This window comes from Neoarius graeffei, chromosome 8 (assembly GCF_027579695.1).
Source record: "Neoarius graeffei isolate fNeoGra1 chromosome 8, fNeoGra1.pri, whole genome shotgun sequence".
In the NCBI taxonomy this organism is placed as follows: domain Eukaryota; kingdom Metazoa; phylum Chordata; class Actinopteri; order Siluriformes; family Ariidae; genus Neoarius; species Neoarius graeffei.
This window is the reverse complement of record NC_083576.1, coordinates 51,334,804-51,350,933: the sequence shown is the minus strand read 5'-3', so window position 1 is coordinate 51,350,933 and position 16,130 is coordinate 51,334,804. Positions and strand designations below refer to the sequence as shown.

The 16,130-nt window shown below is 39.5% G+C and overlaps 1 protein-coding gene across 1 annotated transcript in view; it reads left to right on the top strand.

Annotated features, from left to right (window-relative positions):
• slc9a6a (solute carrier family 9 member A6a) overlaps positions 1-16,130 on the top strand; it is a 38,813-nt gene that overhangs the window by 14,739 nt on the left and 7,944 nt on the right. The window contains exons 6-12 of the mRNA XM_060927805.1: positions 3,433-3,538; positions 11,369-11,510; positions 11,880-11,985; positions 12,083-12,171; positions 14,854-14,967; positions 15,357-15,468; positions 15,883-16,036. Coding sequence (XP_060783788.1) covers positions 3,433-3,538; positions 11,369-11,510; positions 11,880-11,985; positions 12,083-12,171; positions 14,854-14,967; positions 15,357-15,468; positions 15,883-16,036 — 823 coding nt within the window. The remainder of the gene's footprint in view (positions 1-3,432; positions 3,539-11,368; positions 11,511-11,879; positions 11,986-12,082; positions 12,172-14,853; positions 14,968-15,356; positions 15,469-15,882; positions 16,037-16,130) is intronic.

Sequence of the window (16,130 nt, the reverse complement as noted above, 5' to 3'; positions counted from 1 at the left end):
AATTGGCCTGCTATGCGGATGACATTTTGATCTACCTTGGGCACCCAACGTACTCGCTACCTAAATTGATGCAATCATTTGAGCAGTACGGTCAACTATCAGGGTATAAAATTAATATAAGTAAAACCCAGTTGCTCTCATATAATTATAGCCCACCAGGAGAAATCAAAAGTAGTTACCCCTTAGCATGGCAAACAGAGTCTTTTAAATACTTGGGCATCAACCTACCAAAAGATCTTACAAAATTATCAGAACACAATTATCTACCTATACATAAAAAAAATAAAGGATGACATAGCGAGATGGAACTTAATTCCTTTATTCAGCCTTAGTTCAAGAATTGACTCTATTAAAATGAATATATTGCCAAGACTTTTATATTTATTTCAAACCCTGCCAATAGAGATTAACCAAAACCAATTTACAGGGATGAGAGTTTTCCGCTTTTCGGCGGATTTCAGCTTTTTCTGAGCAAAAATCGATATTATGCCAAATCCGTTGATGTTTTTCTCATTGAGGGGAGTTGGGGTATGTTCCTTCGTGATACTCAAGCGTACGACGATGTTACATGTTTACATTTTTGCCATCTTTAGTCTCGCTAAGTCTCGCGGTAGAATACGTGTTATCTACAACGTAATTGGCCAAAACATCGCTGGCGAGAGCATGATAGCCAATCATAACAGTTCTTACAAGAGTGTGGGAGAGAACAAAAGCCAATCATAACAGTTCTTACAAAAATACCCGCATCTGTTCTATTTTATCGAAACTTGCACATGTTCATCGTCGCTGCGCTTCAAAAATACGTTTCTCTTTCGTATCGGCTTTTTTACTCAAAATGCCGAATACAATTGACAAGCGAGACGAAGCGAAGGTACATGAAATCGATGCTGGTATAAAAAACAGAGAGAGGACTGACAAGCTTTTGTCTTTGGCCAAAAGGCTGAAGAAGTCCAAATGATTAAATGAAAATGAGAAGTGACTGTGAACTATAAATAATTGTATAAAGTGTACATAGACATCATCCCATAAACTTAGCATTCGTTTGATTTAATACATTGAACATGTATATGATGGTCAGTAAATCTGAATTAATGCTGACAGTTTTGAAAACTTAAATATTTCAAAAGACTTTGAAATCATATGCAACTAATGAGGACATAGGGTGACTGACCTTTTCTCCCTAAGAAATTTTATTTAATATATGAACATTTTGATAATTAATAAAACTTGCGTTTAATGTGAATTTAGTTTGTCATTTTTGTTGATCATAAATTATAACCATACCCTTGAATGTAGAATGTGATTTTATTTTGAATTCAAACAATACTCCTATTGATTTGAAACATATTTTCATGTAAATATATAAAAAAGACAACAGATTTTTTATCTACTACAGCTCAGATTGCAGGAAAAGTGGTTTGTAAGGCCTTATTTTTCACATTTTTCCTGGGGGGGTATCCCTCCCAGACCCCCGGCTTTGGGCGCCATCTTGTTTTCTGCTTTTTTGGTGACCACCCACTCTCATCCCTGAATTTAACGAGTGGGACCAAATGCTATCTAGGTATATATCTCATCTCATTTCATTATCTCTAGCCGCTTTATCCTGTTCTACAGGGTCGCAGGCAAGCTGGAGCCTATCCCAGCTGACTACGGGCGAAAGGCGGGGTACACCCTGGACAAGTCGCCAGGTCATCACAGGGCTGACACATAGACACAGACAACCATTCACACTCACATTCACACCTACGGTCAATTTAGAGTCACCAGTTAACCTAACCTGCATGTCTTTGGACTGTGGGGGAAACCGGAGCACCCGGAGGAAACCCACACGGACACGGGGAGAACATGCAAACTCCGCACAGAAAGGCCCTCGCCGGCCACAGGGCTCGAACCCAGGACCTTCTTGCTGTGAGGCGACAGCGCTAACCACTGCACCACCATGCCGCCCATCTAGGTAGATATGGCAAGGTAAAAGACCGTCTCAAAACCTTACAGCTAGCTAAACAAAAGGGAGGATGGGGCTTGCCTTATTTTAGATATTATTATTTGGCAGCGCAGATGAGAGCAGTGATATGCTGGTGCAACCCGTCATATACTGCTCAATGGAAAAACATTGAGGAAAAAACACCCTCCATCCCCATACAGGCCATCTTGGCTGATACCCACATAAATAACATTGATAACCCATGGGTGAAATGGACCCTTAAAACATGGGAAACTATCATAAAGGAACATGAACTTGAGAGCAATATTACAACTCTTAAATGGTGTGCTTATGACTCAGAGTTTACACCTAATAAATTGGACTCTAGATTCAAGGACTGGATAGCTAATGGTATAACAGCCTTATGTAGTGTAATGAAAGATGAAAAATTGTTCAGTTTTGAAACGCTTAAAACGGCACATTTATTAGAAAAACAAGACTTCTACCGATACCTGCAGCTGCGGCACTACGTTGATACGAAGACGAAAAATGTAACAAACACATGCTTGACTGAATTGTTTACAAAAGCCTATAATTCAGAAACTATTCATAGAACTATTTCAATGCTTGTATAAGGGACTGTCGAATTTGAAACCACATTCAACTTTATATATTAAAATAAAATGGAAGAAGGAAGGAGGCATAACTATATCTGAGGAAGAATGGACAACAATATGGAAGTATCAATGGATGTGTACCAGCTCACAGAAGTGGAGGGAATTTGGCTGGAAAAGCCTGATTAGGTACTTTATTACGCCTTCTCAGAAGTCTCACTACGATAATAACTCCCCTGTCTGTTGGAGGAACTGTTGAAATCAAAGTGCAAACCATTACCATGTTTTCTGGGACTGCCCGGTCATGAAGGACTATTTAGAGAGAGATACACAATGCCCTACAGGATATCTTCAAATGTGAAATACCCCTCGAGAGTAAGACTGTTTTTCGGACACGTACCTGAGGAATGGCCGAAAAGAGAGAAACATTTCATAAATATCTTGCTGGCGGCCTGTAAAAAGAGTATTACCAGGAAATGGTTATCACAGGAGAGCCCAAATTTAAATATATGGATGGACATTACAATGGACATTTTATAAAATGGAGAAGATAACAGCTTTTGTTAATCACAAATTGGAGAAATTCGCTTCACACTGGGGAAAACTGGGTCAAATATGTCACTCCCCATAGGCCTGAGTTTATTCACAAACCAGTGACTGTGCTGTATAAAAAGGATCACTCCTTATTTGTACATTTTTTTCTTGTTTGTTTCTCTTTTCATTCTTCAGATACAAAACAAAATGCTATTTTGGCATTTGGGGCAGACAACAGATGTAAGATGTATGAACATATGATGTACCGGATGTGAATGTCTGATTCTGAATGTCAATAAAAAATAAATTGCCAAAAAAAAAAGACTAAAACTTTTCTATTCTGTGAATCTTACATTCTAGTGACTGTCCTGGCCATCTTCAATGAGTTACAGGTGGATGTTGACCTCTACGCTCTTTTGTTTGGAGAAAGCGTGTTAAATGATGCTGTTGCTGTGGTACTTTCCTCGTAAGTCCTCTTTCCAACAAGAATATTCATATTACAGTTGACAAAATTAAAGGGGGGGGACCGACGACACTGGTGCTCTCATGCTGTGGGAGGAATTGTGCGTTATGCTTGCATGGTTCGGATCTCTTTGTTCCCTTTGAGGAAGTTATGCTGACTGATCACCTTTATCCTATAATGAAGAATTTCCACTTTGATGTGGATGCTTTTCGATGATTGTGATGGTGCCTCCATTCACAGGGCACAAGGGCTTACTGAATAGTTTAATGAGTATGAAATGGATGTAAATCATATTCTATGTCCTTCACACTCAACCCATTTGACACCTAAATGAGATTTTGGACTGACGTGTTAGCATTGTCCACTACGATCTACAAAACACCAGTTGAAGTAATACCTTTTGGTAGGCTAGTGCATAGTTTTCATCCCAATAGTACAGTTCCAGAGACGTTATATAATCTATGAAAAGGCACAGTAAAACTTTTCAGGTGGCCTCAAATCTTAAGACACCCTCCCCCCTCCCTTTAATTTAATTTGTTTTCCATCTGATTTTACACAGATACAGGTTTTTAGTCATGTTTCCATTGAATGGTTTTGCATGTTTTAAGAGGATGTCTGAAACGTCAACCTATGGGTTGGAACGACTTCTCTTTATGCCAGTTATATTGTGACTTGGGTGTTGTCAGATTTGTAATAAGTTGTATCTGTTCTGTTTTATCTCGTCAACAGAAACCTTGGTAAATATTGCTTATAATGCTGAATTGTTAGAATTTTAAGTATCCATTAAAAAAACCCCTAAATTTAACAGATTAATAGCTGACCAGTGTGAAGTGAAAAACGATCCATATTTTCCAAAACCACTAGCTCTATAAACTCAGTGTGGACTAAACAAAAGATTAGACTTGCATTATGCAATAAACAGTTAACAGAAACATTTGTATAAGAAACAGGATGATGCTGTTCAAGTACCTAAAACAAACCAAAAAACTCCAATGTCTCTGTTAATGCTAGCACATACAGTGGTGCTTGAAAGTTTGTGAACCCTTTAGAATTTTCTATATTTCTGCATAAATATGACCTAAAACATCAACAGATTTTCACACAAGTCCTAAAAGTAGATAAAGAGAACCCAGTTAAACAAAGGAGACAAAAATATTATACTTGGCCACTTATTTATTGAGGAAAATGATCCAATATTACATATCTGTGAGTGGCAAAAGTATGTGAACCTCTAGGATTAGCAGTTAATTTGAAGGTGAAATTAAAGTCAGGTGTTTTCAATCAATGGGATGACAATCAGGTGTGAGTGGGCACCCTGTTTTATTTAAAGAACAGGGATCTATCAAAGTCTGATCTTCACAACACATGGTTGTGGAAGTGTATCATGGCACGAACAAAGGAGATTTCTGAGGACCTCAGAAAAAGCATTGTTGATGTTCATCAGGCTGGAAAAGGTGAAAAAACCATCTCTAAAGAGTTTGGACTCCACCAATCCACAGTCAGACAGATTGTGTACAAATGGAGGAAATTCAAGACCATTGTTACCCTCCCCAGGAGTGGTCGACCAACAAAGATCACTCCAAGAGCAAGGCATCTAATAGTCGCGGAGTTCATAAAGGACCCCAGGGTAACTTCTAAGCAACTGAAGGCCTCTCTCACATTGGTTAATGTTCATGAGTCCACCATCAGGAGAACACTGAACAACAATGGTGTGCATGGCAGGGTTGCAAGGAGAAAGCCACTGCTCTCCAAAAAGAATATTGCTGCTCTTCTGCAGTTTGCTAAAGATCACGTGAACAATCCAGAAGGCTATTGGAAAAATGTTTTGTGGATGGATGAGACGAAAATAGAATATTTGGTTTAAATGAGAAGTGTTATGTTTGGAGAAAGGAAAACACTGCATTCCAGCATAAGAACCTTATCCCATCTGTGAAACATGGTGGTGGTAGTATCACGGTTTGGACTTGTTTTGCTCCATCTGGTCCAGGACGGCTTGCCATCGTTGATAGAACAATGAATTCTGAATTATACCAGCGAATTCTCAAGGAAAATGTGAGGACATCTGTCCATGAACTGAATCTCAAGAGAAGGTGGGTCATGCACCAAGACAACAACCCTAAGCACACAAGTCGTTCTACCAAAGAATGGTTAAAGAAGAATAAAGTTAATGGTTTGGAATGGCCAAGTCAAAGCCCTGATCTTAATCCATTTTAAATGTTGTGGAAGGACCTGAAGCGAGCAGTTCATGTGAGGAAACCCACCAAGATCCCAGAGTTGAAGCTGTTCTGTACGGAGGAATGGGCTAAAATTCCTCCAAGCCGGTGTGCAGGACTGATCAACAGTTACCGCAAACGTTTAGTTGCAGTTATTGCTGCACAAGGGGGTCACACCAGATACTGAAAGCAAAGGTTCACATACTTTTGCCACTCACAGATATGCAATATTGGATCATTTTCTTCAATAAATAAATGACCAAGTATAATATTTTTGTCTCATTTGTTTAACTGGGTTCTCTTTATCTACTTTTAGGACTTGTGTGAAAATCTGATGATGTCATATTTGTGCAGAAATGTAGAAAATTCTATAGGGTTCACAAACTTTCAAGCACCACTGTACAGCTGTTTTTTTTTTTTTTTTTTTTTTTTTTTTTTTTTAAATGCACTGTTAGGCAGTTTAATAAAAGGCTAGATATGCAGCAATAAATAAAACAAGCCAAATTATTGCAGTCAGGTTAAATTAGATTAGTTTTGTTATGTACTTTGTTTAAGCGTCAAAGGGAAAAGCAACCTATTGATTTTTCCACCCTGTTTAAGTGTGCAACATGGCAGTCTGGAGCATGCCATGGAAAACGGTTGAGATTTGCTTTGACCTACAGATAACACTGGGAACCAACCCAAGCAAACCATTTAATATTTACAAGAGGTCACAACACAATTATGTAATTGAAAGGCTCTTAGACAAACTTAAGTCATGGAGAGACTGGAACAGAAACTTGTTACCAGTAGCAGTTTGTCCATAGGGGCAGGTGGAGCAGATCTCTGCAATGTATATCAGCTATTCAGCAAAATATTAATTTTCATAAAGTCATCATTGGTGAAATACTAATTAGCTCTTGAGGAACCAACAATTTCAAATTTGCTCTCCTTTCTAGTTGCTAAATCATGGGGCAGTGAGTGCACTTCCCCATGTAGCTTTCAGTTATTACTGCACAGAGCAGTTGCTGGGGTTGCCAGATGGGGATGGCTTGAAAACACAACATGACTGCCAAGCTCTTGTTTTAGAGCAAATAATCAGTCTGAGGGCATATAAACATCTCATCTCATCTCATTATCTCTAGCCGCTTTATCCTTCTACAGGGTCGCAGGCAAGCTGGAGCCTATCCCAGCTGACTACGGGCGAAAGGCGGGGTACACCCTGGACAAGTCGCCAGGTCATCACAGGGCTGACACATAGACACAGACAACCATTCACACTCACATTCACACCTAGGGTCAATTTAGAGTCACCAGTTAACCTAACCTGCATGTCTTTGGACTGTGGGGGAAACCGGAGCACCCGGAGGAAACCCACGCGGACACGGGGAGAACATGCAAACTCCACACAGAAAGGCCCTTGCCGGCCCCGGGGCTCGAACCCAGGACCTTCTTGCTGTGAGGCGACAGCGCTAACCACTACACCACCGTGCCGCCGCATATAAACATGTTTTTCTTTTCCAGTGCCTTAGTTTCAAGCCTTTTGTGTGGTTTTTGAGCTGTAGATTTGGAAGCTAGGTCAAACCTGGCAACCCTGTTTGATGATAAAATTGCTCAAAACTAGCTATTAGACTATATCTTGCATGACCCGTACGTTTTCAACTCCCAACTGCCTATTACGGTGTTCCTCTAAAAATTTACTACCATGTAATGTAAGTGAAGTGTGATATCTCAATGTAATTTGGTTTCAGGCTTTATGATCATTATTGTTAACAACATTGGCCTGCCTGACCAAAACCAGTGGTCATGAGCTGCTGTTGCTTGTTGCATTTTTACTTATTTGGAAAGTGTTTACATTGGTGTCTTGGAAAAGTATTCATCCCCCTTGGTGTTTTGTCCTGTTTTGTCGTATAACAAGCTGGAATTAAAATGGATTTTGGGGGAGCACTCCAGAACAGGGGTCCTTCCAGAGCAGGTTGATTTTATACAGCAGGGATGAGAATTTTCCGCCGATCGGCGGATTTCCGACTTTTTCAGACCAAAATGATCGTTTTTGAGATCGATGTAAATCCGTTGAGAAATTTTCGGGGGGGGGGGGTGTATGATTAACGATCTGTGGTCACCTTATAACGCAGACATCCCAAGTCTCCCAGAACTTGCAGGAGTCTCCTGCATATTGATAGAAGCGAGCAAGAGCGTGCGCGCGCAACATTAAGGTCTGCATCACGCATCTTAGAATGTGCGCGCGCGAGGGAGACTGTGTGCAGTGTTGCCAGATATTGCTGACGTTTTCCAGCCCAAAATATGTTCAAAACCCGCCAAAATGCACTTAAAACCACCCAATGTGGCAACACTGCCTGTGTGCCTGTTCATGTAGCGCATGCCAGACAAAGAGCATCCTGATTGGGTTACTCAGCAAAATAAGCCAATCAGCTTTCAGTGTGGGCGGGCTTTTATCCCTTTTCTCGAGGACCGACCGGCATAGCAGAGAGAGAGCGCGCGCCCCAAAAAACGAAAGTACAAAACCCACTTCAGCTCAGATTACACAAAAGAATCTCCCTGTCTAATAAGGGTAGAAAATAATGACAGTTTCGCGCGATGTACTGTTTGCAGCAGTGAGTTCAGCATTGCCCATGGTGGCTTAAATGATTGATTGTAAAGGACATGTTGAGGTGAGGAGCGTCATTTCATGTGCATTATAGGTCTACAACAAGCTGTCATGAAAAGACCAAACTTATTGAAGATTTCCGTAAAGTAACAGTGTATGAATATACATCATATATATCAAATACACGTCATATATAAGTGTGTATCTTTTTATAAATGAGGTTAGCTTGTCTAATGTAGCATGTTGGGGAGAATCATAGTATCATATCTATATTTCTGATAAAATTTTAGGTATGATACCGTGTATAACTCTCCTACTTATTGCTCATTTCATGGGGGGGGAATTGCTGGCATGTGCCGCGCGGGAGCATCTGCCCACATTTTTTGAGGCCGAGATGAACTTATAGTTTTTGATTTAAAAAATTTTTTCCAATATGTAATGCCCATTGTACATGCCTGTTCTTTAACTCAAAATCACCATCTTGATCTTCAAATTGACCATATGGTATCTGTATTACATTACACAACATCCTGTCCACATAAAACCTAGTTAGTACACAACAGTTGAAAGGGAAGTGATGAGTGATGTTGAATGTTGCCTGCTTAATATGCAAGAGCTCCTGCTACCATGATAACATCAGAAGAAAGCTTAAGAGAATTATATGACAGAACTTTTTTCTGGTTTGCACTTCATTTTAAAGGATTAGAGTATTCAAAGACATGAATAGCTAAAATGCTGAAATATAATACTGTAGAGCTTGTTTATATTAAAAGGTGCATTGATTTTTTGAAATCATCAAATGTGAATTGATTAAAAACAAGTCTCTTGTATCATATTAATCATTTTCATCTGGTAGTCCACCAAGAAGGGGAATTTATTTCCAAATACATTGCAACTTTTTGCTGATAAAATTAATGGTTTTGGGATAAAAAAAAATAAATAAAAAATAGCCAAAAATCATTAGCCCCTGGGCCCCGCCCCCCTGGGCCATGGGCCCCGCCCCCTGGGCCATGGGCCCCCCTGGGCCCCGCCCCCCTGGGCCATGGGCCCCGCCCTGGTTTTTTCAGACTTTTTTAAATATTTTTCATTCTCATCCCTGATACAGGCATGTGACAGTTTGCACACAGGTGGATCTTAGTCAACTGATTGTGACTTATGAAGTTAATAGGTTGGACCAGCTCTTATTTAGGGGTTTCATAGGAAAGGGGGTGAATACCTAATGCGCACTCCAGATTTCTGTGGGGTTTTTTTTTTCCCCCACTTCACCTTAATTATTGTTTGTGTCACAGTAAAACAACAATTTGCACCTTTAAAGTGGTAGGCATGTTGTATAAATCAAATGGTGCTAACCTCCCAAAAATCCATTTTAATTCTAGCTTGTAATGCAGCAAACCAGGACAAACACAAAGGGGGATGAATACTTTTGCAAGACACTGTATCTGTAATCATACATTCTTTTGTTTCATATTAGCCAAATGTGTTTGAATTAAATCTGTGCAATTTCCACTGAGGTTTTTTTTTTGGGGGGGGTGTATAGGAAAGAAAAAAAAAACCAAACAAACCACAGATCCCACTGTAGATTTGCTAAATAAATAATTCAGTATTCACTTCTGCTTGCAATTCTCATATGCTGAGCATGTTTCATTTGACTGACTGTGCTGTAGTTTATTTCTAATCCAAAACAATACTCGGTGTAGAATGTTCCTAACACTTGTGTGTTTTTTGTTTTGCTTTCCTCCTGCTGGACTCATGTTCTCAACTCAGAATTTTCCTTTATTACCGGAGGCACAGTGGGGTGGGCCGGCACTGCCCTGGAGGTGTGGCTCAGTGCATAGAGGGTGGTAACCACAAGGAAAGAACGCCCCTCAACGGGTGTGCTGCACAAGTAGCTTGGACCCTGCAGTTAGTTTGTTTTCTTGCGTGTGCATTGCCTGGTGTAATCCAGAGTATGCGGAGCGAATGACCCACAGTCAAACCTCAGACTAGACCCCATTTTTGTACCAAACTAAAAAGTTGTACATTTTTACACAGTATGGCATAATTTTTCATTTTGCATTCCATATACTCATACATATTTGCAAACTTTTTTTTTTTTTAAATCTGAATATTCCCATTTTTATTATAATGTTGCTGTGATTTGACAGCCAAAGCAGAGAAATTGCTGGTTAAAGATGGAATAAAATATAATGCACCAAATCATTTTAGCTCGAGTCTGTGACCAGGTTCAGTATGTAGGGGCTTTTGTATTCAGTCTCACATCCTAATTAATTACTTACAGTTAATGAGATATTGAGGCAGGACTGTGGGAATTTGCTGGCTGGATGAAAGGTATGTTGTTTTATGGTTTGACCCCCAGCTGCCGTTATGTAGAACAGTTACTTAGTCTAGCCACCCCCTATCTGTCCAGCTCGCACTTTTATTTGTATTGCTTAGCGCTTTATGCCTCTGAAATATGGGGAAACATCAATACCGGATTTCCATTTAAGGGAAAAAAAAAGCAGGTCTTCAAAATTGCTTCAGTGCGTTTATAATTTTTGTTTGTCTAATTTAGCTTTTTAATAAAATTGAAGTAAAGCAATGAAAGTATTGAATAACCAACCACACAAAAGTCAATGTGGTAGTTTACAATGTTTGGTATCCTCAAACTCCAGACTGTATTTACAGCATTTACTAGAATGCTCATTGTATTTTCCTTTTCTGTGTGCAGTAGAACATTAAATTTGGCTGGTACGTGTTAAGCTAGGAGTTTTACATCACCGAAAACAAATGTCCTGGTTTATGATAATGGGGAATGTGGTTCAGTTTATTGGGTAGCTAGGGCATGGTGTGCTGTGCCTTCTCGTTTTCATTTTCTCTGATCTTTTTGCCTTTTATAAAGACAACACAACATTTTATTATTGTTTGTGTTGAATTGTGGTTACTTGAACCATGATGGTATACTTGGATATTCCTTTTTCTTTTTATGATTTGAGTGACCATTGTGAGTGTCAGGCTTTGTGTCCTCATCTCATCTGCATTTGTTTCTCTGTTTAGGTCAATTGTTGCATATCAGCCTGAGGGAGACAACAGTCATACATTTGAAGCCATGGCCATGCTAAAGTCATTTGGTATCTTTCTGGGAGTCTTCAGTGGTTCCTTTGCTCTTGGAGTGGCTACTGGTGTAATGACTGCCTTGATATCCTTTACATGGGACAGATTTTTGAACATTCTGTAAAGATGTTGTGGAAAGGTCTAGAGTCTGCTCATCAATCGTTATACCATGCGTGATCTTGTGTATGCTTGGGAAGGTCCCATGAAAATGTCCATGATTAAATTTAGCCAGCCAATGTAATACAACCTGGCAGGCATCAAATAGCAGTTTCTAAGTAGCTGGCTGTTATCCAACTTGCTCTTTGTTTTAAAAATCGTATCCAGCCAGAATAGATGTAGGTAATTATCATATCATGATAACATTACGTTAAATGGCTAGGCACTTTCCATCAATGCATTTCAGCACACAGTGCCTAAGGATAATGCCGAGTAAGGCTCCTTGACTCCTCCTCACGTTACCAAATTTACCAAGTTGCGGGATTTCCAGCTGTTAGAAACGGCTCTCTTCTTCCTCATGTCCTGGAGCACATTCCTGTTGGCTGAAGCTTGTGGCTTTACAGGTGACCTGCTCTAATTCTGACAAATTCTGCACATCTCATGGTTAATGATGTTTTTGGAGCCTAATGTGGGTTCTGTATTGTTTGTTTGTATGCTTAGGTGTAGTAGCAGTTCTTTTCTGTGGGATTACACAGGCTCATTACACCTATAACAACCTCTCTCCTGAGTCACAAGACCGGACCAAGCAAGTAAGACCTGTCACTAATCTAAATGTCTAGATTTGAAGTCCTGCAAGCTTTATTCCCAGTTTCATTTGTATGCATGTTCTATATGTTAAGCATATATGTGACATACATGCACACAGTGGTGCTTGAAAGTTTGTGAACCCTTTAGAATTTTCTATATTTCTGCATAAATATGACCTAAAACAACATCAGATCTTCACACGTCCTAAAAGTAGATAAAGAGAATCCAGTCAAACAAATGAGACAAAAATATTATACTTGGTCATTTATTTATTGAGGAAAATTATCCAATATTACATATCTGTGAGTGGCAAAAGTATGTGAACCTTTGCTTTCAGTATCTGGTGTGACCCCCTTGTGCAGCAATAACTGCAACTAAACGTTTCCGGTAACTGTTGATCAGTCCTGCACACCGGCTTGGAGGAATTTTAGCCCATTCCTCCGTACAGAACAGCTTCAACTCTGGGATGTTGGTGGGTTTCCTCACATGAACTGCTCGCTTCAGGTCCTTCCACAACATTTCGATTGGATTAAGGTCAGGACTTTGACTTGGTCATTCCAAAACATTAACTTTATTCTTCTTTAACCATTCTTTGGTAAAACGACTTGTGTGCTTAGGGTTGTTGTCTTGGTGCATGACTCACCTTCTCTTGAGATTCAGTTCATGGACAGATGTCCTGACATTTTCCTTTAGAATTCGCTGGTATAATTCAGAATTCATCGTTCCATCAATGATGCAGCAAAACAGGCCCAAACCATGATACTACCACCACCATGTTTCACAGATGGGATAAGGTTCTTATGCTGGAATGCAGTGTTTTCCTTTCTCCAAACATAACGCTTCTCATTTAAACCAAAAATTTCTATTTTGGTCTCATCCGTCCACAAAACATTTTTCCAATAGACTTCTGGCTTGTCCACTTGATCTTTAGCAAACTGCAGACGAGCATCAATGTTCTTTTTGGAGAGCAGTGGCTTTCTCCTTGCAACCCTGCCATGCACACCATTGTTGTTCAGTGTTCTCCTGATGGTGGACTCATGAACATTGGCTAATGTTGATGTGAGCGAGACCTTCAGTTGCTTTGAAGTTACCTTAGGGTTCTTTGTGACCTCGCTGACTATTACACACCTTGCTCTTGGAGTGATCTTTGTTGGTCGACCACTCCTGGGGAGGGTAACAATGGTCTTGAATTTCCTCCATTTGTACATAATCTGTCTGACTGTGGATTGGTGGAGTCCAAACTCTTTAGAGATGGTTTTGTAAGCTTTTCCAGCCTGATGAGCATCAACAACACTTTTTCTGAGCTCCTCAGAAATCTCCTTTGTTCGTGCCATGATGCACTTCCACAAGCATGTGTTGTGAAGATCAGACTTTGATAGATCCCTGTTCTTTAAATAAAACAGCGTGCCCACTCACACCTGATTGTCATCCCATTGATTGAAAACACCTGACTCTAATTTCACCTTCAAATTAACTGCTAATCCTAGAGGTTCACATACTTTTGCCACTCACAGATATGTAATATTGGATCATTTTCTTCAATAAATAAATGACCAAATATAATATTTTTGTCTCATTTGTTTAACTGGGTTCTCTTTATCTACTTTTAGGACTTGTGTGAAAATCTGATGATGTTTTAGGTCATATTTATGCAAAAATATAGAGAATTCTAAAGGGTTCACAAACTTTCAAGCACCACTGTGCATACGTGTGGGTCCCCCCCCCCCCCCCCCCTTTTTTTTTTTTTTTTTTTTTTTTTTTTAATATAGCTCTGGAAAAAATTAAAAGGCAACTTTTAATGTTGTGGCCTCTTAATTTTTTTTCCCATGGCTATATACAGTACCAGTCAAAAGTTTGGATACGCCTTCTAATTCAGTGGTTTTTCTTTATTTTTATTAACTAACAGATGTTTCATGTCTTAAAGTAATGATGGTTGTCGTTCCTCTTCACTTAGTTGAACAGTTCATGATACAACATGGACTATGACTGTTGGTAATAGGGCTATTTACTGTATTTTTATTATTTATTATTTACTGTTTGATCGCAAACGCATTAAGAAGGAAAGAAATTGCACTAATTAACTTTTGACGAGGCACCTGTTCATTGAAAAGCATTCCAGGTGACTACCTCATGAAGCTGGTTAAGATCACGCCAGTAGTGTGCAAAGCGTCAAGGTAAACGCTGGCTAAAACTTTTTTTTTTAAAGACACGTTTTGTTTTCCATATGTGTTCCAGATGTTATTTGATAGTTTTGATGTCTTCAGATAAGTCAAAATACAGAAAAACTTATGAGTAGGTGTGTGTAAACTTTGTGCGTGATGTCCACAACCCCATTTCCAAAAAAGGTGGAACCCTGTGTAAAATATAAATAAAAACAAAGTGACTTGCAAATCATGGAAACCCTATATTTCACTGAAAATAGTAAGACAACCCATCATGTTGAAACTGAGAAATTTGAGAGACTTTTTTGCACCGTGTCTCACACATACGTATAACACGGGTCACAATATTGACAGTGCAACATCACATGGTACGGAGTTACACTTCCTGCACATGTATGACCTTGCCATGCTCTGTTTGTCAATCCGTACTACTGTTGTGCTCATTTCTTGCTTTTCTCATTGTGGTTTTTATCAAATGTTGCCAAAGATATAAATACTCTGCTTCACGGTGCTCCTTTTTAGTTATTTGAGCTGCTGAATTTCCTGGCTGAGAACTTCATCTTTTCCTACATGGGCCTGACACTTTTCACCTTCCAGAACCATGTCTTCAACCCCATCTTTATCGTGGGAGCGTTTGTATCCTGAAATGGTGACGAGATTAAGGTTTTTTTTTTATTTAAATCTGTGTCATTGATTCGTTGAATACATAAGAGGGTGTGGGTAGTGCAAGTTTGTGCAAGCATGAAAATTATGAACTAAAGCATGAACCTTAGTCAGACTCAAGTCAAGTTTCTGAAATCACACAGACTTTAAATGCATGGGATTAGTGGTGCTCCAGTCTAAATGTGAGGTTGACTTCATTTTGGCTTATTCCACTGAGGAAGTGGCTAGTGACTATCTACTGAGTGAATCGTCTTGGGTGGGTGTGTGCGTGTGAGAAAGAGAAAAACTGCGCTTATGAAAACAGGAAGGGCAAATAGCCTGTGCTTAGAGTTCTTTGGTTCCTTAACGACTTTCTATTCCAGTTGGCCATTTTCCTGGGCCGCGCAGCTAATATTTACCCACTCTCCTTCCTGCTCAACTTGGGCCGCAGGAACAAGATAAGCTCCAACTTTCAGCACATGATGATGTTTGCAGGTTTGTTGATTTTGAGTTAGACTGAAATATTTGTATTTTTAATTTTTTAAAATATAACCCAGTAGTGAAATCTGTTTTGAATGAATGGTTTCATGTAAAATAAATAAGTAATTATACACTCTTCCATTGCTTTGGAAAAGTGTAAAGTGGCAATTGCAATGGAAAAAGATTCAAGTTATTGTATTATTAAGGCAGTGGAAAGCAACCTATCTTCTATTCACTGAAGTACACATTCAGTGAATAACTAAAGAGGGCATTTGTGCGTTGGAGTGTTCCAATCATGAAAGTCATACAAATGATTCAGTTTGATCAGACAAAATAAAATCATGGATATTTCGTCAAATCAAGTTTATCAAATCTGAGCAAGAAATATCACACATTGCCCCTCCCCCTCTCCCCCACTCTCTTTCCTAGGTCTCCGAGGGGCCATGACTTTTGCCCTCTCTATCAGAGACACAGCCACGTATGCACGACAGATGATGTTCTCCACCACACTGCTGGTGGTCTTCTTCACCGTATGGATATGTGGAGGAGGCACCACTCAAATGTTGTCTTTCCAACGGATCCGGTGAGTCCTGCGTATTTACACTCCTTCCTTTTAAACTGTATCTAATAGACATTTATAGAGAGTTTTAATGATGTTTTTGTGGCTTAGCTTTTCC